Here is a 24,136-nt window from a genome sequence, read left to right on the forward strand (position 1 = left end):
AGTCACAGAAAATGGGTTCTTGATCCAGGGTCCTCATACTCTTGTACTGTAGACGTCATATGCTCATTAGTACAGAGAAAACAGGAAGAAACAGTATTCGTAGAGCTCTGGAACCGAGAGGGAAAAAATACCAATTGTGAAACGGAATTATGAATAGATTGTGAAGAAGAGATAAGGTGATTCCTCCTCATGCAAAAGTAAAACATTCTTTGCAAAACGACCTACTGCAGTCTGTATGTGTGCCAAACACTAATGAAGTTCCTCACAATAGGGAACTTCTCTGCCTTAGTCTTGTGGCATTAGACCAAACTAACCCAACAGATAATCACCTCCACCTGGGCACCACTGCCAGCTAGGGAAGGAATGAGTTCTGGTGCCAGCCTCCCCTGCTGGGTACTCCAGCCTGGCAGAGGTCAGCCTCTACTATGCCCCTCTGGGCCTGTGTGGGGGTTGTGTGTGGCATGAACCCACTTGGCACAGACCAGACACCCTGGCTGGTTGGCACTGGGATATCATAGGATTCCAGTAAAATTAGCGGTCTATGGCTCTGGGCAGAAACAGGCTCTATTATACTGTAGGGATGGTAATCAAGGACTAGGATTGTCTGAGGCTTAACATAGCATGGAAACGTGTAGCCACTTTCATACCTTCCCACGCTACATTCTTATTTACCGACACCACGCTGATCTCCCTCCTACCCTCATCTAGTGTGAAGATCGAGCTCTTAATCACATGGAAAAGGAGGGCTTTGGAAATGGTTTAATACTATTAACACCTTCGGCTGTGTTGGTTATACTACAGAAAAATACAACAAAACATCTTAGTTCACTATGTTTGAGACAACCTTCAAATCGCTGTGTTTTGTTAGTTATGCCATCTGTGAATACCAGTGATTCCAGAGGCAAACTGAAACAGAATTCAATTATCAGGGCTGCCCTTTTCCCCCACACTCCCATAATAACTGCTAATACTGTTAGAGCGTGAGTTCTCATGGATGTTAAGCTTTTATTGCAGTGTGCGGGAGGGCTGGCTGGCTGTGTGTGTTGTGTTTAGTGTGTATAGGCCTGTGTTTTTGTATGAGTGTGCATGCATGTGTGTATTACTGAGTGTGTGTTTGTGTGCAGGGCTCTAAAGCGACCATTTTAGTCGCATATGCTCCTAAATATTTTGCTGTAAGACCTGAAATGTTTATTTGGGAGCACCAGTGAGCCTATAATAAAATCACCCTGATAATTTATGTAATGATTAGGCTTCGCTGTACCTTTGTTTCCGAGTGCCACAGAGAAAAATAAGTGAGCGGAGATTAGTTAGAGACCATTACTACAGAGAAAATGTATTGTTCCCAGCCCAAACAGTTCAAAAGACAGGACCTGGAGGGAGGGGGGGGCTCCAAGGTGCCGGAATGCATGATTTTTCTTTTTACCAATTCAGCAGCACAGCGGACAAATCAAATAGGTAGGCTATTATGATGCTGAAATGGACAGCACTTTCTAAAGGTCCTGATGAATTCACATATAGTACCACTCATTTGCATATTAGAGCCAAAGCCCCCAAAGAAAGCCTGAATTAAAAATGTATTGTGCTGTTATACAATAGCATACATAGCCTATAGCCTTCCTCATATTATGCGCGGCAGAAAAACAAAAAAGGCCATAGATTTAAGATGTATTTGGTACATAATCGGTCTACTGAAAAATTAAACAAACTCTAGTAAATGGCCTTAAGAGTGTGGAATGTATTATTATGCAAACTGTATGGACTAGTTAGATTATTCTACACTAAACTTTCTATCCATGAGGCTGGGAGACAACACTGTAGCGATGATGTTGGTTCATTGATTGTACATAGAGAGTAGTTGGCCTACAATAGTGATATCTATTTGATATAGTAACAGCATCTATTTAATGTTTTATCATTAATAGGCTGAAACATTACCTTACAGAATATCTCACCACTGCGTGTTTCCATCGCAGAAAAATTAAAGAGTCAATCTGATTAAACTCTGATCGTTTTTATTCAGATTTTTGAAATATCGTTCATGCCACGAAAGGTAACGGATGCTGGCAAATAGGTTCTGGAACGCAGCAGTCCAAAACAGAGGTGCAGGATATTGTTCCGGCAGTATCCGGCTCAAATTAAGCACATCGTTTCTAAGGCACCATATGTACTTTAGAATTAATAGCCCCAATATAGGCTATATCTCAATCAATTTAAACAATTATTGTTTCTGGTGCAAAATTGTATGATGTGCTCCTAACTTTAATTCAGTGCTACCAATTAAACATGTTAACTTATAGCCCCGTGTGTTTTGTGTGTGTGCACTGCAGCCTCCTCTCCTCCACCCGAGGCCAGATGTTGGGTCTCAGCCTGCTTCTCTCCTGCTGGGAAGTAAGTACTGAACTGACCTGCCTGCCTGGAGGGATACAGTAGGTGGGAGGAAGGATTTAGTCATCTCTATTCATCTGTACAGATTTCATCTTTGCACTCAGGTGCAAGCCTCTTGAATGAGATGACAAACCCTGGCCATGATTCCATAATTCATCTGTATTGACTGACTGAGGTAGAAAAACAACTGTAGTAGGTTGCAATGCAGGATGCTGCATCGAGATACACTGCGAGTTGCAATGGGCTGCTCTTTTAACTTTGCTGTTATACATTTTATTCATTTAGCAGATGCTCTTATCCAGAGCGACTTACAGTAGTGAGTGCATACATTTTCATATTTGTTCATACTGGTCCCCCGTGGGAATCGAACCGACAACCCTGGCCTTGCAAGTGCCATGCTCTACCAACTGAGCCACACAGGACCGTGCCTCAGTTGGTAGAGAATGTTTACTAGACCTATATATCAGTAATAACCTACAATAACTAGCCACATAAATCTATGGGACAGTATCTGATTAACATGTATCTGATTAGCACTACAAGCTAACTATAGTTCATAAAGGATGTTATTTCCTGCCGTTAAACAGGGGGAGATGTGCTTACAGACAGAGAGCTCTGCTGACTAAGCACTTCCCCCAGCTATGTGGTGGAGGAGGTGCAGTGGGCTATGTGGTGGAGGAGGTGCAGTGGGCTATGTGGTGGAGGAGGTGCAGTGGGCTATGTGGTGGAGGAGGTGCAGTGGGCTATGTGGTGGAGGAGGTGCAGTGGGCTATGTGGTAGAGGAGGTGCAGTGGGCTATGTGGTGGAGGAGGTGCAGTGGGCTATGTGGTAGAGGAGGTGCAGTGGGCTATGTGGTGGAGGAGGTGCAGTGGGCTATGTGGTGGAGGAGGTGCAGTGGGCTATGTGGTGGAGGAGGTGCAGTGGGCTATGTGGTGGAGGAGGTGCAGCGAGCAACACAGCAACCTCCCCCCACTCTCTCTAGCCTATCCCTCCTCTCTTTTTGTTCTGCTATGTGTCCATATGGCTACGGCCAGCACCAGATGGCTGGTTTATGCATATCTTCTGAGGAACAATCCTCTGCCATGTCAATAAGACTTTTTGCATTATGTATGTAATGTGCAACGATGTGAGTGCTAGGTAAGTATATTGCCTCACTGATGAAACATTTGACAGTAAGAGACATGATGTACAGTGTGGAATTCACCTTAGTATACAGTGGGGAAAAAAAGTATTTAGTCAGCCACCAATTGTGCATGTTCTCCCACTTAAAAAGATGAGAGAGGCCTGTAATTTTCATCATAGGTACACGTCAACTATGACAGACAAAATGAGAAAAAAAATCCAGAAAATCACATTGTAGGATTTTTAATGAATTTATTTGCAAATTATGGTGGAAAATAAGTATTTGGTCAATAACAAAAGTTTCTCAATACTTTGTTATTTTACATTTACATTTTAGTCATTTAGCAGACGCTCTTATCCAGAGCGACTTACAGTTAGTGAATACATATATATATATTTTTTTATACTGGTCCCCCGTGGGAATCGAACCCACAACCCTGGCGTTGCAAACGCCATGCTCTATCAACTGAGCTACATCCCTGCCGGCCATTCCCTCCCCTACCCTGGACAACGCTAGGCCAATTGTGCGCTGCCCATGAGTTATATACCCTTTGTTGGCAATGACACAGGTCAAACATTTTCTGTAAGTCTTCACAAGGTTTTCACACACTGTTGCTGGTATTTTGGCCCATTCCTCCATGCAGATCTCCTCTAGAGCAGTGATGTTTTGGGGCTGTCGCTGGGCAACACAGACTTTCAACTCCCTCCAAAGATTTTCTATGGGGTTGTGATCTGGAGATTGGCTAGGCCACTCCAGGACCTTGAAATGCTTCTTACGAAGCCACTCCTTCGTTTCCCGGGCGGTGTGTTTGGGATCATTGTCATGCTGAAAGACCCAGCCACGTTTCATCTTTAATGCCCTTGCTGATGGAAGGAGGTTTTCACTCAAAATCTCACGATACATGGCCCCATTCATTCTTTCCTTTACACGGATCAGTCGTCCTGGTCCCTTTGCAGAAAAACAGCCCCAAAGCATGGTGTTTCCACCCCCATGCTTCACAGTAGGTATGGTGTTCTTTGGATGCAACTCAGCATTCTTTGTCCTCCAGACACGACGAGTTGAGTTTTTACCAAAAAGTTATATTTTGGTTTCATCTGACCATATGACATTCTCCCAATCCTCTTCTGGATCATCCAAATGCACTCTAGCAAACTTCAGATGGGCCTGGACATGTACTGGCTTAAGCAGGGGGACACGTCTGGCACTGCAGGATTTGAGTCCCTGGCGGCGTAGTGTGTTACTGATGGTAGGCTTTGTTACTTTGGTCCCAGCTCTCTGCAGGTCATTCACTAGGTCCCCCCGTGTGGTTCTGGGATTTTTGCTCACCGTTCTTGTGATCATTTTGACCCCACGGGGTGAGATCTTGCGTGGAGCCCCAGATCGAGGGAGATTATCAGTGGTCTTGTATGTCTTCCATTTCCTAATAATTGCTCCCACAGTTGATTTCTTCAAACCAAGCTGCTTACCTATTGCAGATTCAGTCTTCCCAGCCTGGTGCAGATCTACAATTTTGTTTCTGGTGTCCTTTGACAGCTCTTTGGTCTTGGCCATAGTGGAGTTTGGAGTGTGACTGTTTGAGGTTGTGGACAGGTGTCTTTTATACTGATAACAAGTTCAAACAGGTGCCATTAATACAGGTAACGACTGGAGGACAGAGGAGCCTCTTAAAGAAGAAGTTACAGGTCTGTGAGAGCCAGAAATCTTGCTTGTTTGTAGGTGACCAAATACTTATTTTCCACCATAATTTGCAAATAAATTAATTAAAAATCCTACAGTGATTTTCTGGATTTTTCTCTCTAAATTTGTCTGTCATAGTTGACGTGTACCTATGATGAAAATTACAGGCCTCTCTCATCTTTTTAAGTGGGAGAACTTGCACAATTGGTGGCTGACTAAATACTTTTTTCCCCCACTGTACTTCTGTCAAGTTTTAAGTCTGCAGAAAATACATTCCACCCCTCCCCGATAGTGCTTGACAAGGTCCTCGATTGGGTCTATTGAATTTCAAATCTCAGCCATGAAAACATGTTCTAAACAAAAGGAATGCCTTTTGACTCTTACAGGTAGTAATGTACCTTTATTACAACCTACTAATTATCCTTAGAAGGTATTAGAAAAGTATGAGTAGGTTCCCTAAGGAGAGTTAAGGGTTCAGACAGGCCTATAGTGGTGGGATGTCTTCTGTGTTCAAACTGTCCATCCCTCCTCCAGCCTGCTCTATAGGCCAGAGAGGTTTAATGCCAGGGGGTGTAATGGTGTTTTCACTTGAACTCAACAAGTGGACACTTGTTGCAGTAAGCTGTGGTCCACCCTCCTCATCTCCCACAGTGATCAGCCAACCTTACCATCATGGCTCCCAGCTCTGGGCCCGGCTGATATGTGGAAGAAGGCGAGGCCCCCAGTAGAGAGCATGTAGGGGATAAGCTTTTATTTGAGTCTCTTTGGATGAATGCCAGTGACATCTATAGTTTCATAGCCTTACCTAATAGGAAGAAACATGAGCTAGTTGTCAATGCAGAGACACCTTTGCGCCACTTCCTGGAAGTCCAAGCAACCAAGTCACATGATGAGAAGTGGAAGCACTGGCAGGTGGAATCTTCAATGAACATTTATGAGAAGAAGTTCTGGTTAAGTTCTGGACGGGAAGAGTGGCTGACGAAGACGTTGATAAGTATGGAATCTGGTACGGAGTGAGAAAGTACAGGGTAAAGTTGAAGAGGGGAAGGACGGGAGAGCTGTTAGAGGTGCCGAACACAATCTTCTTGGGCCCCTACGGTGGTAGGCTTTTCTACCACGGACAGGTCCTATGTTGCTTCATCAGTAACGTTGCTGACCATCAAGCCAAATAATGCACAACCATCAAGTGCTGGAGCTGTGGATCCCTTGGCCACAAGGCCAGAGAATGTAACACCAGCAAATGGACCCTATGTGACAAAAACGGCCACTCCTTCTTCGATTGCACAGAGTCCTACGCATATAGGAGGAGCGGCAGAGGGAGAAGGGAAGAAGGAGACCGAGTAGAACCACCTCTAGCCCACCCAATGGAGAGAAGACAGGCAGCTTCCAGTGAAGAACCAGCAGGACAGGAACGCAAGCAGCAGAAGCCCAAAGACAAGCAATCTGAGAGAGACCAGTCGGTCATCGAACGAGAAGGAGCGTGAGAGCGCGGAAGGAGACTATTTCGAAAGCGCTTCCTATAGCGAGTACACCAGCAACTATTTTCTTCCTGAGAGCGAGGTTAACATAGGTGAATGGTCCTCCAACAGGGAACCAGAAGGAGTCGGAGACAACGACCGGAAGACAAGTTCAAATGGAACTAAAAGGGAGACTAACCATTTAAATGAAATGTGGAAGGGGTAAACAATGGAAGATATAATTTGTTTTATTCCTTAAAGAGATACTTCGCAATTTTGGCAATGAGGCCCTTTATCTACTTCCCCAGAGTCAGATGAACTTCTGGATACCATTTTTGTGTTTCTGCTTGTGGTTTGAAGGAAGTTGTGCAATTGCCAACTAGCGTTAGTGCAATGAATGGAAGTCTGTGTGTATCTGATACAGATACACACAGACTTCCATTCATTGCTAACACTAGTTAGCAATTGCACAACTTCCTTCAAACCACACGCAGAGACAAAAATGGTATCCAGAAGTTCATCTGACTCTGGGGAAGTAGATAACATTCCCAAAATCCTGAAGTATCCCTTTAAAATCAATTCTCAATCCCTTTTCTCTTATGAAATATAAATGTGATGTAATGTATTGTTTTGATGTTAATCACCACTTGATCACAAAAACGAACGAAATATAAACAAAAACAAAGAATCTAAAGCCTATTGAATATGAAATGAAGATATTTTTAACACAAAAAAGCAACAAAACCAGAGATTATGCAAAACAAATGTCTGTATCTCATGAAAGAGAAAATAATCAGAGATATGGGTTTAAAGCTGATCTTGTTAAATAAAAAAAGAATGGTGTGGGGAACGAGGTCTCTGGTCTAACCTGTCCCGATTAGGATTTACAATAATAAGGGAAAAAAATGCTGATGTACCTTCAACTTTATTCAACTTCACAACTCTGTTATAACATGTGCTTGTCTGAGAACTTCAGACTACTGAAACGTTCCTGGTAGTATAGTAAGTCTCAACAGAAATGCACTGAAGAAGTCAGGAGAACAAGACAAAGGAGAATAAATGGCTACAGGCCTGCATGCACACAGCTATGGAGTAAACAGACTGGTTGGTTCCCCTACACACAGGCTCAGTGCTGTATAGACTGCCCAGCTATGATCACACAGACAGACGAGAGAGAGAATTGTCTGTGTTACCAGCTTTCTGGACAGACTGTCGTCTCTCTGAGGGGTTGTACAGTCTCAGGAAAATCAAAGCAGCACTTTGAGTGCAGTGTGGTGTATTTGGTGGTATTATGCTGAACAATAACCAATTCAAAAAGGCACAATCCGATCCCGAATAGTCACCCACCCAACAAAAGCATAGGAAAGTACAGAGTGAGCAGAAACTAAGTCATAACAAATGAATCCATGGTGGCAAATAAACTAAAGAGAGATGTAGATGGACTAGATTGATGTCAAAGCACTGGCACTTGCCTGACATCCTGCCTGACTTAATGGGGTACGACAACATCAAGTCAATGGCCTAACTACTGCAGTGACACAGCTGTTTGTATGTCACACCACCGCAAAATGCATATAGCGTCTGTGTGTAAAACATTATTCCACTGGTCCTGGGTCAGAAAATACAGTCCTAAAGCATGTTAACAAATAAAGCATGTTTATTTCAAACTAAAACAGAATGCACCCAACATCCACCCTCTTTTTTTTGTTAATTGTTTTTTCCTCTGGCTTCCTTTGTCCTTTGAATCACTGCATTATGATGAACAAATCACAGACATTTATTTTGGGGATAACAGGTCATGTTTTTCATCTTTTAGGATGTTCCTTTTTAGAAGCAACTGTACTGTTCTCACTGTACGTAGGCTATATTCTGCTTAGAAACAAGAAGCATATAGGACACCACAAACGCATTCATTTAAAACTTTGCAGCAGCATAATTTAAAAGAAGAGACAAAACAGGCCAGCGACTGCTGTTTAAGTATTCCGTAATCTGGATTCAATCCATTGGAAACAGCCAGGATCCTTACACTCTTCCATAGGAAGGTCAAAGCTCTTTTTCTAATTTACAATTCAAACATTTTGGCAAGCAATTTTCATTAAAGTTCACCTAGCTTAAAATCGTGGGGTAGGGATAACTAAAAAAAGAAAGAAAATAATAACAAACTAAAATCACCATTTAATCAGCTAGCGAGCCATCTATTGAAGTACAACGTTATGTGAGAGATAAAATCAATTGTTAGGTTATCAGACAATATTATGTGAAATACTACCCAGGGTCCCGTGGGTCGCTGACATGAGTACAGAGAAGAGACAACTTTACAAAATGATCTTTACCTACTGAGTGATGATTGTCCCCTCAGTGTCTGTTTTCTCTACCACTGGCTGTTTCTCAGCTTCCTCCATCGGCTCACTCAGTCCATTGTCTACATCCTTTGTGGAGGAGCAAGAGGAGGTGGCATGCTGCGGGGGTTGCTGCTGGTCCAGGGGCTCCGGCAGGCATTGGGGTTCAACAGGGCTGTGTGTGAGGACCAGTGACATTGAGGGGGCAGGAGTGGGGGACAGGGTAGGGGTGGGAGCCCCCTCAGGTGTGGGCTCAGCCACTGCGTCAGTGTCCATCCTCGACCCTGTCCCATTGACCCACTGAGATGGAGGTTCCACCATGGGTTCAGGTTCTTTCATAGGTTCTTCCTGAGGTTTCTCTGGCTCCCCCTGGGTGTCAGTGATCTCATCAGGGATGCTGGGGGCCTGTGGGGACACCTGGGGTGGCGACTGGGCCTGTGGCGGGGACAGGGCCTGGGGTGGTGACTGTGCCCGTGCCCGTGATGATGACTGGGCCTGGGGAGGGGACTTTGTCTGGAAAGGGGAATGGGCAGGGGGCGGCGACTGGGCCTGAAGGGAAGCATGGTTTTGGGGTGGTGACTGGTTCTGAGAGGATTGGGTCTGGAACTCTGCCTGGGGCTCAGGACCGGGGAGTGCTTCATTCTTGGCTTGAGTTGGAAACTGGTTGGACTGGGGTGAAGCTTTAGGTGGAGACTGGGATGGGGCTTGAAGAAGAGACTTGGTTGGGACTTGAGATGTTGACCGAGTTAGGAGAGTTGGAGTTTGAAGCAGACCCGGTTTAGTTAGGAGTCCAGGTTTAGGTTGAAGCTTGGACTGTAGTTGCAGCAGGGCCTGAGGTTTGCCTTGGGTCAGGGAGAGGGTTGGGGTCAGGGTAGGAGTAGGGAGCAGGGGTTGTGGTAGAGGGAGAAGGGGTGTCCAGGCTCCACGCTTGTTACGGTCCCGCTCACGTTCCTTCTCCCTCTCCTTTTCTCGCTCTCTCTCCCGGTCACGCTCCTGCTCTCGTTCACGGTTGCCACGCTCACGGCCCCTTTCTCTCTCGCGGTCCCTCTCCTTCTCATGGCTGTCTCTCTCACGGCGGTTGCCATTCATCTCCTTCCTGAAGTCAAAGTCCCTGTCCCGTTGCTGCCTGTCCCAAGGGCGCCGGCACTCATCCAAGTCCTGGGGCATGTCAGCATCAGCGAACGGTGCTGCAGCATCAACTCCACCACGACTCCACGCTGGGCCCCCTACAACACCACCGCCACCAGGACCACCAGCACATACTCCTCCTCCTACCCCTCCTGCTGATCCAACGCGGTTCTGGTTCTCAAAGCGGTTGGGGAAGTTCTGCCCCTGGTTGGAGCCAGGGCGCTCTTCCTGGAAGCCCTTGGAGACCCCGGCCGGTGAGCCCCGCATGTCACGCTCATCAAAGTCCCCTCTGGGTGGCCCCCAGCGACTCTGGGTCTGGGGGGTGAAGCCGGCGAGGGCCTGAAGCCGTCCTACCACGCTGTCTCTAGCTGTTTCTCTCACTGGGGTCTGGAGCAGGGCAGGTCTGCCTCCGCCCATACCCCCACCACCAGCTCCTCCACCACCTATACCCATGGACTCTCTGTGCTCCAGTGGAGGGGTCCTCAGCAGGCCTGTGCTCTGCTTCTCCTGGGGCGGAGGGAAGCGGTAGTCTTGGTCCCCCCCCTGCTGGCTGTCGTCAGCTGCAGAGGAAGGCTCGTCCTCAGCCTTGGACATGCTTTCGTTTGGGGGGTTGGGCCCCCGGTTGAAGGCCTCCTCGGCCCTGTTGAAGCGTTCCATCTGGGAGGCCGCTCTGGCCCGGGCCTGGGCATGGAGGGACGCTTCCAGGAGGCTCTGTTGAGACAGGCCCTGCTGCATCAGGAGGGGGAAGCGGGCCCCAGATCCCTGGAGCATAGTAGGCCGGAGGTCCAGCGGCATCAGCCCAGGCATCCTCTGGCCTGGCAGGCCCTGCTGGTGCAGGGGGTGGGTAAGGGAGGCTGAGGGGTGCATCCCCAGAAGACCCATACCACGACTCATTGCATTCTGCATACCTAGAGAGAAGAGGAGCACAATATATTATTTAACAATAAAAAGCAGGTCTTATCAGCAAAGTCTTGACAAAGTGAGAAGCTTTTCAAAAGTCATTAAGAACAAACATCCTCTTACCTTGCAGTACTAACTCTGCAGCGGCATCCATGCCGTCAGCAGATTGGCCCGTCTTGTCATTGGCTCCTTGCTGCGTCTGGACTCCGGGTTGAAGCTGGTTGAAGACCCCTTGTCCAGGGAGGGCAGAAGGCATGAAGCTCCCTGGGATAGTGGCTCCGTATGGGGAGTCCTTCATGCTGTCCTGAGCCTGTGACATGGAGGCCGGCACCAGAGCTGCAGGAGAGGAACAGAACAAATCGGGAAGTATCTTTCTTCAAATAAAGTATTTTTAAATAAAGCAAATCGCTGGCTTCTTACAACATTTTCATATTTATGGCAATATTTACACAAATAGTAATGCAAGTAATGACTTCTATAGACTCAGGTCATGCAGAACTTACATGTAGGAGCTGAGCCCATGCCTGCTTGCTGAGGAACACCTGCTGCCTGCATGAAACCTACAGGAGGGAGAAACACCACACCATTATCTGGATTTTCTAAATAATAAATCACATTTTTTAAATTCAATACTCTTCACTGGCAGCTGCATCAGACTGCTGTGTCTTACCTGGAGGAGGCTGGGAGGCGTTGAACCCTGCTCTGAGGAAGGGGGGCAGGGGGCCGTAGCCTGGCGGGGGCATCGCCATGGAAACAGGGAAGGATGGCGGCACAAGACCCACGGCAGGGACAGCCTGGCGCACAGGGAGCTGAGAGGGGACAGAGAGGAGAGTTAAACTATTAAAATGAGTGATAGGATGAATATGCATTGATCAGCTGTGATTCCTGTAACATAATTTAACAATCAATCACAGAATTTGGAGGAACAATAGTTTTCCACTGATAATCAGGGTTTAAGACAAACACTGTGAAAAAACACAACAGCAACATTAAAATGCTTTGGGTGTTGAGATGTAATATGACTGACGAGTCGAATAAGGCCTTGACCCTGTGTGTGTGGCTAAGTATGCATGTCTGAGCTTAGTAGTAGGGATGAGCATTTTAAATGATTTCACAATTCAAATAATATCATTATATTATTTCTAATATATCCGGATAGTCTAAAAATGTTTAAATGTTATTTATTTATGTTTAAACTTCAAATGGAGACTGCGTTGCTGAGCTCTGCTTGTTTCAGCAGGGGCGAGAGAGAAGCAGCGGTGTGTGTGTGAGAGTGAGAGAGAGAGAGAGAGAGAGAAAGAGACAAGAGAGACGCCAAACCGACTCACGCTAGTTAAGACAAACTTTTGCTGCCGTAGGTTATCTATCATACCATCTGGTAGTGCGCCTGTCTTGACTGCATCAAATCACTGTAAAATAGCTAACTACAGAATCCAACAACTCCATATGAAACAACGGCCTACCTGTTGGTTGATCATTGTAGCCTACTCCTTCTCATTTAGCTAACAAATCCATAATATTTATTCCAGTTTGCATTGACTAGAAATATCCCCCTTCACTTGCTACATGGAGACTCAGACCGTTGCGCCACTTTGATTGACCGACAATAGCAACAATATACAAGTGTGAAATGTATGCATGCTACCGGTGCGTCTTTTTTTATGGGGTGCACGCATAAAAAAAAAACGGTCAAAACTTGTTTTATAACAATGTCAAACGTCATTGTCTACCGTTGTAGGCTATGTAGCAATGTCCCAGATAATTGTATAAAACATTTAGACAATGCCTCTTCATTCTTAAAATAGGCCTATATTTTGGGTATTTAGTTAATCGAATATTAACGTCCGATCGGATATTCAAATAACCATGCCCATCCCTACTTAGTAGACAGATTAACTCTGAGATTAGTTGTATGCTACTTACCCACAGCCTAAACACTTCCCCCACCTACTGAACCAACCCTTCTCATGAGGCCCACCCAAGAACAAAGAAACAGGCCGTGTATCCTGCATTCACTCAACAACCCTATCAACCCCATCACAAAGGAGTCAGGAAGAGAAACCTGAGGCTAGTCTAAACACTTGAGGCTAAGCACCCCACAGACAGGGCAGGCAGCTAGCACTAATCACAGGAAGACTATGGTGTTCAGTTTCACACCACTGACTGGCCCCATGGTAGACGCTTAGTACAGAGGAAATCGGAGAGAAAGCATGGAAATGTGAGAGGCCCAGTAAATTCTACCCTCACACAAACATCTACAGGATGATGAAAGCAACGCGCAAAACTATGTATTTTTGCTTCAACGTTGAATGTTAGTTTATTGTTAGATCTCTGAGGTTTAGGTACCTGTACGGGCATCATGGAGACCTGTTGGCTGAAGGCCTCTTCCTGGGTCTGTTGGGTGTTGGTGGCTGCTATGGGTTCAACGCTCACAGCCTGGCTCACCGCTTCTTTCATTGGCTCTGGCGCATTCTTGGCTGCTTCCCACTCTACAGTAAAAATAAAATAAAAAATAAGAGGGTTAGAGAAGAAGATTCAATGTACGACAGTCACATACAGTGCCCCTAATTAACAGTGCATTCTGAAATTATTCAGACCCCTTGACTTTTTCCACTTTGTTACGTTACAGCCTTATTCTAAAATGGATGTTTCTTTTTTTTTTTTATCGTCAACAATCTACATACAATATCCCATAATCACAGATCAAAAACAGGTTTAGAAATTTTCGCACATTTATTACAAACAAAAAACAGAAATACCTTATTTACGTAAGTATTCAGACACTTTGCTATGAGACTCAAAATTGAGCTCAGGTGCATCCCATTTCCAATTGATCATCCTTGAGATGTTTCTACAACTTGGGAGTCCACCTGTGGTAAATTCAATTGATTGGACATGATTTGGAAAGGCACACACCTGTCTATATAAGGTCCCACAGTTGCCAGTGCATGTCAGAGCAAAAACCAAGAACTGAGGTCGAAGGAATTGTCCGTAGAGCTCTGAGACAGGATTGTGTCGAGGCACAGATCTGGGGAAGGGTAGCGAAAAACGTCTGCAGCATTGAAGGTCCCAAGAACACAGTGGCCTCCATCATTCTTAAAATGTAAAAAGTTTGGAACCACCAAGACTCTTCCTAGAGCTGGCCGTCCGGCCAAACTGAGCAATCGTGGGAGAAGGGCCTTGGTCAGGGAGGTGACCAAGAACCAGATGGTCACTCTGACAGAGCTCCAGAGTTCCTCTGTGGAGATGGGAGAATCTTCCAGAAGGACAACCATCTCTGCAGCACTCCACCAACCAGGCCTTTATGGTAGAGTGGCCAGACAGAAGCAACTCCTCAGTAACAGGCACATGACAGCCCGCTTGGAGTTTGCCAAAAGGCACCGAAAGACTCTCAGACCATGAGAAACAAGATTCTCTGGTCTGATGAAACCAAGATTGAAGTCTTTGGCCTGAATGCCAAGCTTCACGTCTGGAGGAAACATGGCACCATCCCTAGGGTGAATCATGGTGGTGGCAGCATCATGCCATGGGGATTTTTTTCAGTGGCAGGGACTCCGAGACTAGTCAGGATCAAGGGAAAGATGAACGGAGCAAAGTGCAGAGAGATCCTTGATGAAAACCTGCTCCAGAGCGCTCAGGACCTGAGACTGAGGCGACGGTTCACTTTCCAACAGGACAACGACCCTAAGCACACAGTCAAGACGACGCAGGAGTGGCTTCGGGACAAGTCTTTGAAGGTCCTTTAGTGGCCCAGCCAGAGCCCGGACTTGAACCCGATCTAACATCTCTGGAGAGACCTGAAAATAGTTGTGCAACGACGCTCCCCATCCAACCTGACAGAGCTTACAGCTTTTAATTTTTAATAAATTAGCAACATTTTCTAAAAAACTGTTTTTGCTTTGTCATTATGGGGTATTGTGTGTAGATTGATGAAGGAAAAAAAAACAATTTAATCCATTTTAGAATAAGGCTGTAACGTAACAAAATGTGGAAAAAGTAAAGGGGTCTGAATACTTTCCCAATGCAATGTATGTATGTATGTATTTTATTTGTTTATAAGTAATCATTAGTGTTGATCCTGTGTGTGCTTTGTTTGTATATGACAGGGCATCAGCATGTAGCCTGCTGTGTCTGCTCACCGGCGTTGACAGTCTCCTGGTCGATCATGCCTCCCTCAGCAAAGCCGTCCAGGTCGTCCAGCTTGACCTTCTCCCAGGGTATGTAGGTGACCCCCAGGTCCATGTCCCAGAACTGCTTATACTCTTGCTTCACTCCCTTATTCAGCGCCCACGCAATCTGAACACAGCAAGAGAACACACACATACAGTACATACAATCATCAGGGGATATACATGAAAGAGCAGAAATATCGAGGCCATTTGAGTCGAAACAGGAGAGAATAAAATATGTACCGGCTGGGTTGCTATGAGGTCAGTGGTATGGTAAGCGAGGCGCCCAAGCGATTTAAAAACATTACACATACAGAGGACATGAACTGACTGCAGTCAAATGGCAATCACATCACAGGACAAAATGGAGCGGGGGGACCTTGGCGGCATAGTATAAAAATGAGCAGGAACTGTTATCAAATAAAATTGACTTCACCTTGATGACCTTGGAGACGATCTTGAATGAACCAGTGCTGAGTTTCTGTCTGGCGCGGTAGGCATCCTGTCTATGGACCATACAGATGTAGGCACAGCCGCGAGGAGGGATCATCTATAGAAGGAATGAGATAGAGAGGGGGATGTAGACAAAGAGTGGATGAGAGAGGGAGGATGAAATTGAGGAGGGAGAAAGTAAGAGGGTTAAGCACTTAATAACCCACAGTAAAGTCAGAACTTGCTAATGAAAAATGATTGCTCTGGCTTAAAGAGCCAAGTGAGTCCTTTAAACTGGACACAGTTGCGATGATTCATATTTTCCTCAGGTCAGAGGTGACAGAGCTTGCAAAACCACATAATGAGCAGCAGTTAATGGAGTCAACTCAGGCTCACTCTGAGATGGAGAGAGGGAGCTCTACTCACATTGATGGACTCAATCTGACCAAACTCTTCAAATAGGTTGGTGAGGTCCTGCTGACTGGCCTTCTTGTCCACCTGTCCCACCCACAAAGTGGTGCTGCACACTGAGGACACATAGTAGAAAGGAGGTGGTGGTTTAAATTATATTAAAGGTGGTAAGTGTGCACAAAGTCTGGAACCAACAGGACCCTGAATATCTTCTACCCCCAAGCCATAAGACTGCTAAATAGTTAACTAAATAGCTACCCAGACTATCTGCATTGACCCTCTTTGTACTAACTATTTTGACTCATCACATACGCTGCTGCTACTGTTAATTATCTATCCTGTTGCCGTACCTATATGTACATATCCACCTCAATTACCCTGTACCCCTGCACATCGACTCAGTACTGGTACCCCGTGTATATAGCCAAGTTATTGTTACTCATTGTGTACTTTCTATACGTTTTTCTCTCTGCATTGTTGGGAAGGGCCCATAACTAACCATTTCATTGTTAGTCTACACCTGTTGTTTACGAAGAATGTGACAAATAAAATTTGATTTAAAAAATATAAAGATAGAAGTGACTGTGGACATTTCTATGATTAGGGATACACAGAAACATGGTAGGAGTCATTTGTCAAGGTGAAGGGGCCAGCGTTATTGGAACCAACGTATTGAAAGCTCATTACCACTGAGAAACTTGGATCGGATGGGAGGCAGTCCTTTCTTCTGACGCTCTTTCTCTCGCTCGCGGGCTTGTCTCTCGCTGGAGTAGGACCGCGACGACTTCCTCTTCCGCTCTCTGGAGCGTGACCGCGACCGCTTACGGTGTTTCCGTTTCCGAGAGCCTGACCGTGATCTGGACCGTCTCTTCCTGGGAGATCTAGAGTAGAGGGTTCTTTTTAAGGTATTTTGATGCCAGTAGTCATGGTAACTAAGATCAACATGGATGGTGGTGCTATAATCTGTGCCTCTGCAAAGTGTCTCAGGTAGCCTTATGGACGGTTTCTGTCAGAATGGGTCCCTAGACTCACCTCGATCGTGACCTAGACCGTGTTCTTGACCGCGTGTCGACCATCTTGGACTTCTTGTCCTCTGGTTCGAAGCGCTCTTCCTCCATCTCTGGCCCGTCATCCAGGTCCATGTCCTTTAACACAGGCATCATTACAACAGTGCTCTACTTACAAAGACAACAGAGCTCTAACAATTGCATATATATATATATATATATATATATATATATATATATATATATATATATATATATATATATATATATATATATATACATACACTACCAGTCAAAAGTTTGGACACACCTACTCATTCAAGGTTTTTCTTTATTTTTACATTGTAGAATAATAGTGAAGACATCAAAACTATGCCAAGAGTGTCCAAAGCTGTCATTAAGGCAATGGGTGGCTAGTTTGAAGAATCTCAAATATATTTTGATTTGTTTAACACTTTTTTGGTTACTACATGATTTCATGTGTTATTTCATAGTTTTGATGTCTTCACTATTAGTCTACAATGTAGAAAATAGTCAAAATAAAGAAAAACCCTGGAAGGAGTAGGTGTGTCCAAACATTTGACTGGTACTGTATATATCGGTTCAGCCAAAGTCAGTGAGGGAAACAAAGGATTACCTGCTGCTGGTTGTCAATGGAGTCATCCATCTTGTTTTGTGGCGCAGGGTGCTGTGATTGGCTGCTGCTCTGTTGGGGCATGGCCGAGCTCTCAGACCCAAATATTCCATCCTGCCCCTCTATGTTCATGGACTGGAAAAGGTCAAAAGGTTATACTGTCAAGAGGGTTTCAATACATCATGGATGCACACTGGTGAGGGCCCAAAAAGGTGACTTTTTTTTTTGATGCACTGAAACATGCAAAAGATCCTTGCTAGGGGGGATAGAAAATAAATAAAAATAAATATCAGCTTTAAAATGCTAATTTCTAGTGAATCCCTTCTTGAAATGCAGGTTTTAACTAATTAAACAACAAAGAATGATCTACATGATCAGTCTCTGTGTGTAAAATAAAAAGTGGTTAATGTGAACCTAACGCACAGCTAAAAAATGTAAGGAAAGCAATCCAATGTTATTTGTTGCCTACACTTTACTGAAAATGACACTCAAGTCCAGAGAAAAAACAATACATTAATATTGCAGTTAGCCATGACAGCCTTCGTAATAGAAAGCTTGTGACCACACACACATCTAAATATTGCACTTGGGAAAAAAACATCTTAAAGTAGAAATAGAATGAAACAAACAGACATTCTATTTTTTCTCTATTCTAGTGGCTACGAATATAGTGGCCACTATAGCAGACATTGATCAAGTGCACAAGGCTATATGTGTGCAAAAATAACATTCACTGAGTAAAAACTAAAAGAATCCCCCCTCAATCACACACAACTGTATGTCAAGTTCAACACAACAAAAGCAATAGCTTTGGGCTACACTGCACGTTATTACCTTGTACACTTTCTGCCTGTGGACATCTGTTCTACAATGTGCCAGCAGCAGAACATGAGACCCTTTGTTGGCATAATTGATTTCTTTCAGGCAGAGTACACCTGGCATACCCTTTTTATCCACCGTATTGAAAAAGTGAGAAAGAGGGAAAGTGTGTGGTGTTCCTTTCACCTCTATAGTGGCATCCATCTTAAACCAGGCCCAGCTCCAGCTAACGTTACACTTCATCCCTGAATCCACTTGTTTAACAAGCAACGCCTCATTTTCACCTAATTCTCTCATTCTGAAAATTAACCACACACTGTAGAGGGAAAACATTAGTTCATAGATAGTTTGTCAGCTAGTTAACTAGCTAACGGAGAATTCGATCCAGCTAGCGTAGCAAGATACTTAACAATGCTAATAATTTTTGTTCCACCACACTTGCTCGCTCACCTCAAACTTTCCAAATGCCAGTAGTTTTTTGGTAAAAGTTAATGAAGTACGCTTCATCACCTTCTCACCCCCGTCTCCGTCGTCAGGCTTCTCACCTACCTCTTTGTTATCATTCAGGATTGCTCCAAACATGCATCACTCGTTCGCATACAGCCTGTACTGATCCAAAGCCCCCCCACCTCCCAAACTTCACATAGGTTACCTATTTTGGATTCAAAACGGCGAATTTCGCCGAAAGGTGACTAGTATACATGGATATGACAAGCAAACAATAAGTGACTACACAAGTCTCTGGGGGTGATATGTAGGTACCTTCTGCTGGTGCTCCATGAGCTGCTTCTGAAACTGCTCCAGGTTCTGCTGCTGCAGCTGCTCAGCCAGCTGGTGGAAGATGGAGTCAGACACCATCGGCCTGGAGGGAGACGGGGAAGACGGGTCAAGAGTTCAGTTAACTACCGCTCCGTCACACAGGTATAGGACAGTCAAAGTGCATCCACAGAACCGGTGACATATTCCATAGCAGGGCTCTCCAACCCTGTTCCTGGAGAGGTGCCGTCCTGTAGATTTTTGTGCCAACCCTAATCTAGTGCACCTGATTCTAATAATTACTTGGTTGATAAGCTGAATCAGGTTAGTTACAACTGGGGTTGGATTGAAAACCTATGTGAGGGTAGCTCCCCAGGAACAGGGTTGGAGAGCCCTGTTCCACAGGATCTTAGACGTTTTAGGTTGATGTTCATGCTTACAACTGCGATGAATGGGCGTCCTTTTTGGAGTCTTCAGAGCGTTCGGAATCGTTCCCAAAGTCAAAATGACCCAACATTTTCTGCAACAAATGGAGAAAGACAATTATTAAAATACAGATCTGAGAGTCACATGTAGTAGCGCGTAGTTATCACACAAAACTCAAAAGTTAGCATTAACAACCAAACATACTTAATATCACTAGGACTTACTTCCATTCCATTTATGTGTATGTGGCCTTGATCTCTCACCTTGTTGAAGGAGGAGATCCTCTGCTCCAGGGGGTTGAGCTGCATGGGATTGGCTGAGGCGGCTGCAGTGAGCTGGGCCGTCAGAGCCTGCAGCTGGACCACCAGTCCCGCATCCAGCGCCTGTAGCAGAGACGGCTGGGGCTTCTGCTGCTGCAGCTGCAGACTCTGCACCAGCTGCTGGAGCTGTTACACAGATACACAAACAGATAGACAGGGTTAGAGTAGGAGACATTGCAAGGCCACATCTGGTCATTTTCCAAAGGAATGTTTTGTAAACAAAGGAGCATCAGAACGGTCAGTTCAAGATCAAAAGCTTTTGTGTTCATTATGTTGGTTTCCATTACACAGACTCAACAAGTATACAAGTGGAAACAAAAACAAAGGGATACTGGGAGATTCTGGCAATTTAGCCGTTTCTCGTATGTTACCGTACCTCTAGACTTCCAGTTATTGCGCTAATGCTAGCTAGTTTTGTGAGCCAATGCTATCTCCAACTTCGTTCATACTGCACACAGACACAAGAATGTTATCCACAAGTTCATCTGACTCTGGGTAAGAAACATTTAATTGCCAGAATCATGCAGTATCCTTTTAAAACATGCCAACAATCTGAAGAGGCAGTGTCTGATGTTGAATTGACTGGCTGAGGATCAGGGAGCTGCTGTGCGGACTGACCTGTTGGCCGTGTGGACTCTGCAGGATCTGGGCCACAGCAGCTACAGTGTCTGTGTTGGAGAACTGAGACGCCCAGTCAGGCAGACTGGATACGATGTTGGCTGGGGTGGCCGGGGTCGCTGGGGTACCTGGACACAAACACAGAATATCAATCATGAGAAATCAACATTTATAATAAGAAAAACATCTACATTTGAAGTTGATTAAAGAGCCATGCCTGGTCACAAGAAGGCCTCTGAGTATTTAGTGTCAGTTCAGGAGAGAGGACTATTTTGCCACCGGGTGTCAGTATAGAGCTATATGTCTTATGGATGTGTTGTGTGACTGACCAGGCGTAGTGTTGTTGACTTGAGCATCCCTGCTGGTCATGACAGGGGTGACACTGGGAGGGGGCAGTCCTGCAGCCATGTCCAGCAGCGGCTGGATGATGTCACTCTTGAAGACTGCGTTCTTCTGCCACAGGTTGAGGACTCTGACAATCTTACTCTGGAACACAACACAAGGCAGAATTAGCTCCTAGACAAGATCAGACTGACACAACAACCAACCAATCAAAACTAGACCACTGTAGCGAATGAGTCAGTCTAAAGTTGATGCTGTATACACATTTAAAGTATGAAAAGAGCATATGAATTGATCTAATTCCCCGCAAACATTTAATAATATGGTTTTTCAAACAATTCTACAGATCAGATCTATCACTAACAATACAGAGGATATGTGTAGTCAGAGGTAGAAGAGAAGGTGAAAGCTAGAAAAGAGTTTCTGAATAGAGAAACCAGAGAGATGTCTCTGTTCCCTCTGTGACCCACCTTGTCATCTGAGGGGCAGCGGTAGAGATGTTGGAAGGTTCCGATGATGTTTTTGCTGAAGCGCGGGGCGAACACATCCTTGTCCTGGCCAAACTGGTGCCGTGACTGCCGCACGATGGAGTCCATGACATACAGGCCTGGGACCTTGTACTCTGGCTTGCACTGTCAACACAACAAGGTTGTTTAGCGTCACTGGGGTGAATGGCTTATGATTGGCAAGTATCCCATTAATATCAATGCATGATTTGGGAGCACAGATTTGTGTTCCATTTTACTCTGTTTGGGACTGGTAAAACTGAAAAAAGAGAAACTCACTTTCTGAACAAACTTTTCCACGCCCTGGACAACATGTTTGTAGTACTGAAAGACAAGAAAAAAAGGAAAGACTCATTGTGATACCCCACCAAAACTACAGCATCCCTGGAGATAAAGACCTGAAACTGGTAAAAGACAGCGGTTATAGCATTATCAACAGCAGTATCTGTGAAACGAAGAGCAATTACATCATGCCAAGTGACACAAACTAGGGATGGGTATTTGAAATAATTTAACTTTTCGCATAATAGTGTTTATTCCGCATAATATATTTTGCGGGACTGCTTGATTGCAGCAGCGCGATTGGCAGGGGGTGGTGAGTTTTACATGGGAGGGAGAGTGAAAGAGAGTAGCCATACAGACTCACGGTATTTAGACAAACTTGTAGATTCCATTGGTTATCTATCATCCTATCTGGTAGTGCCTGCCTTGAATCCAACAAATCGATGTAAAGAAGCTAGCTAAGATGTCCAGCTATGTTAGCCAGCTAGCTGGCTAGCTACCTAGGCTAAAGGTAATGGAGGCTATTTTGCTGATCTTAGCGGTCTTCCCATCCTTGTAGTTGTAGCCTACTCCTCATTTAACTAATTCCGTAATTGTAATTGACTAAAGATCTCCCACATTGGCTACTACGGTATGTATTTTTATGGGGTGCACGTCATAAAATCTACATTCAAAAGTCAGCGGTTTTACTGAATTAAACAGGCCTATTTCTCGCTCCTTGAAGGGGAAAACACCGGAGGACCAAATAACTGATTCACAATAGGAGAAAATCAAGTTGACCAATGAAAAAAACAGAAGTTGTACATTGGAATTGACTCAATACAATATTCACTGCTTCAAATGAAGGTAATTCCTTTGCATTCAAGCCATGTTCTCAGCTGCCTGCCACCATATTACAGAGTAATTGATTCCTTTGATTAATTGTTGCCATAGTGTTTAGGCTATATGCTGGTAAGGAGGGGAGGAGAGGTGGGGACTGCAAAGACCTTTGGGATGACTCAAGTATATGCAAAGAGGTAGGCTATGCTGTCTTAGACATAGTGCAGCCTGGGTAATAGAAGACTCCACAGATCAGTGTAGTTGGGGGTATTGTGCAGAATCATTTCACAGGGCTTATTACACCACAAAGAGAGAGAACGAGAAGAGGGAGAATAATGAAGGAGAGAACGGGAACATCACCAAATAGAGAAATTACACACCGTCATGTGTTTGAATGAATGAGTCCTTCAATTTCTTTGGCTCATCCATAGTTAATAGATACTTGCCAACTCATGATACACTACACCTGTCCCATTACAGCTAGTGGTGTAGGTTTACTGCAGTGCTGCTGGGATAAAAATATGAAGGAAAGAAAAAAGCATTAATTTGGCTTCAGCGCTCAACTACTGTGCTTCTGGCCAATAGGTATAATACAGTGTTCATTGGTGAATGCCCCGTGCGGTGACGCCAAAAGGCACATTTCCATACTGGGGTGTAAATAAATAAAAATAGGCTACATCTTTCTGATCTAATCATGATTCCCAGCCCATGCATTCCTTCTACTCTCTTTACACACACAGTAACATGGTCACCCATCTTATTACAGACTTATAAATCTACAGTGCAACATTTACTTAATAATTGAAAGCTCTCAATAAATTGTGTGAAAGGTAAAGCACATCAAGCCAAAGTGGACCACAGGGCCATATGGGATAAGTGGTGCCATTCAACTCTAGCAGAACTGCTAGCAGATGGCGCTAAAGTTGACTTATTCCTCCAGATTACAGAACAAAGTACACTGCTCAAAAAAATAAAGGGAACACTTAAACAACACATCCTAGATCTGAATGAATGAAATAATCTTATTAAATACTTTTTTATTTACATAGTTGAATGTGCTGACAACAAAATCACAAACAATCAACCCATGGAGGTCTGATTTGAAGTCACCCTCAAAATTAAAGTGGAAAACCACACTACAGGCTGATCCAACTTTTATGTAATGTCCTTAAAATGAGGCTCAGTAGTGTGTGTGGCCTCCACGTGCCTGTATGACCTCCCTACAACGCCTGGGCATGCTCCTAATGAGGTGGCGCATGGTCTCCTGAGGGATCTCCTCCCAGACCTGGACTAAAGCATCCGCCAACTCCTGGACAGTCTGTGGTGCAACGTGGCGTTGGTGGATGGAGCAAGACATGATGTCCCAGATGTGCTCAATTGGATTCAGGTCTGGGGAACAGGCGGTCCATAGCATCAATGCCTTCCTCTTGCAGGAACTGCTGACACACTCCAGCCACATGAGGTCTAGCATTGTCTTGCATTAGGAGGAACCCAGGGCCAACTGCACCAGCATATGGTCTCACAAGGGGTCTGAGGATCTCATCTCGGTACCTAATGGCAGTCAGGCTACCTCTGGCGAGCACATG

General features: G+C 44.9%; 1 protein-coding gene across 1 annotated transcript in view; it reads right to left on the minus strand.

Moving 5' to 3' along the window:
• Nucleotides 1–7,548: 7,548 nt before the first annotated feature.
• The window catches only part of scaf8 (SR-related CTD-associated factor 8), a 35,895-nt gene continuing 19,307 nt past the window's right edge, over nt 7,549–24,136 (minus strand). The window contains exons 3-20 of the mRNA XM_084144401.1: nt 21,729–21,773; nt 21,414–21,575; nt 20,931–21,087; nt 20,602–20,729; nt 19,927–20,109; nt 19,678–19,757; nt 19,244–19,343; nt 17,666–17,797; nt 17,054–17,166; nt 16,709–16,902; nt 16,037–16,137; nt 15,615–15,728; nt 15,149–15,305; nt 13,356–13,498; nt 11,680–11,818; nt 11,513–11,569; nt 11,133–11,345; nt 7,549–11,017 (exon numbers count right to left, since the gene is read on the minus strand). Of these exons, the coding sequence (XP_084000527.1) occupies nt 8,976–11,017; nt 11,133–11,345; nt 11,513–11,569; nt 11,680–11,818; nt 13,356–13,498; nt 15,149–15,305; nt 15,615–15,728; nt 16,037–16,137; nt 16,709–16,902; nt 17,054–17,166; nt 17,666–17,797; nt 19,244–19,343; nt 19,678–19,757; nt 19,927–20,109; nt 20,602–20,729; nt 20,931–21,087; nt 21,414–21,575; nt 21,729–21,773 (4,260 nt within the window). The 3' untranslated portion in view covers nt 7,549–8,975. The remainder of the gene's footprint in view (nt 11,018–11,132; nt 11,346–11,512; nt 11,570–11,679; nt 11,819–13,355; nt 13,499–15,148; nt 15,306–15,614; nt 15,729–16,036; nt 16,138–16,708; nt 16,903–17,053; nt 17,167–17,665; nt 17,798–19,243; nt 19,344–19,677; nt 19,758–19,926; nt 20,110–20,601; nt 20,730–20,930; nt 21,088–21,413; nt 21,576–21,728; nt 21,774–24,136) is intronic.

The sequence above is a fragment of the Coregonus lavaretus genome (genome assembly GCF_964263955.1).
Source record: "Coregonus lavaretus genome assembly, chromosome: 27".
Classification (NCBI taxonomy): domain Eukaryota; kingdom Metazoa; phylum Chordata; class Actinopteri; order Salmoniformes; family Salmonidae; genus Coregonus; species Coregonus lavaretus.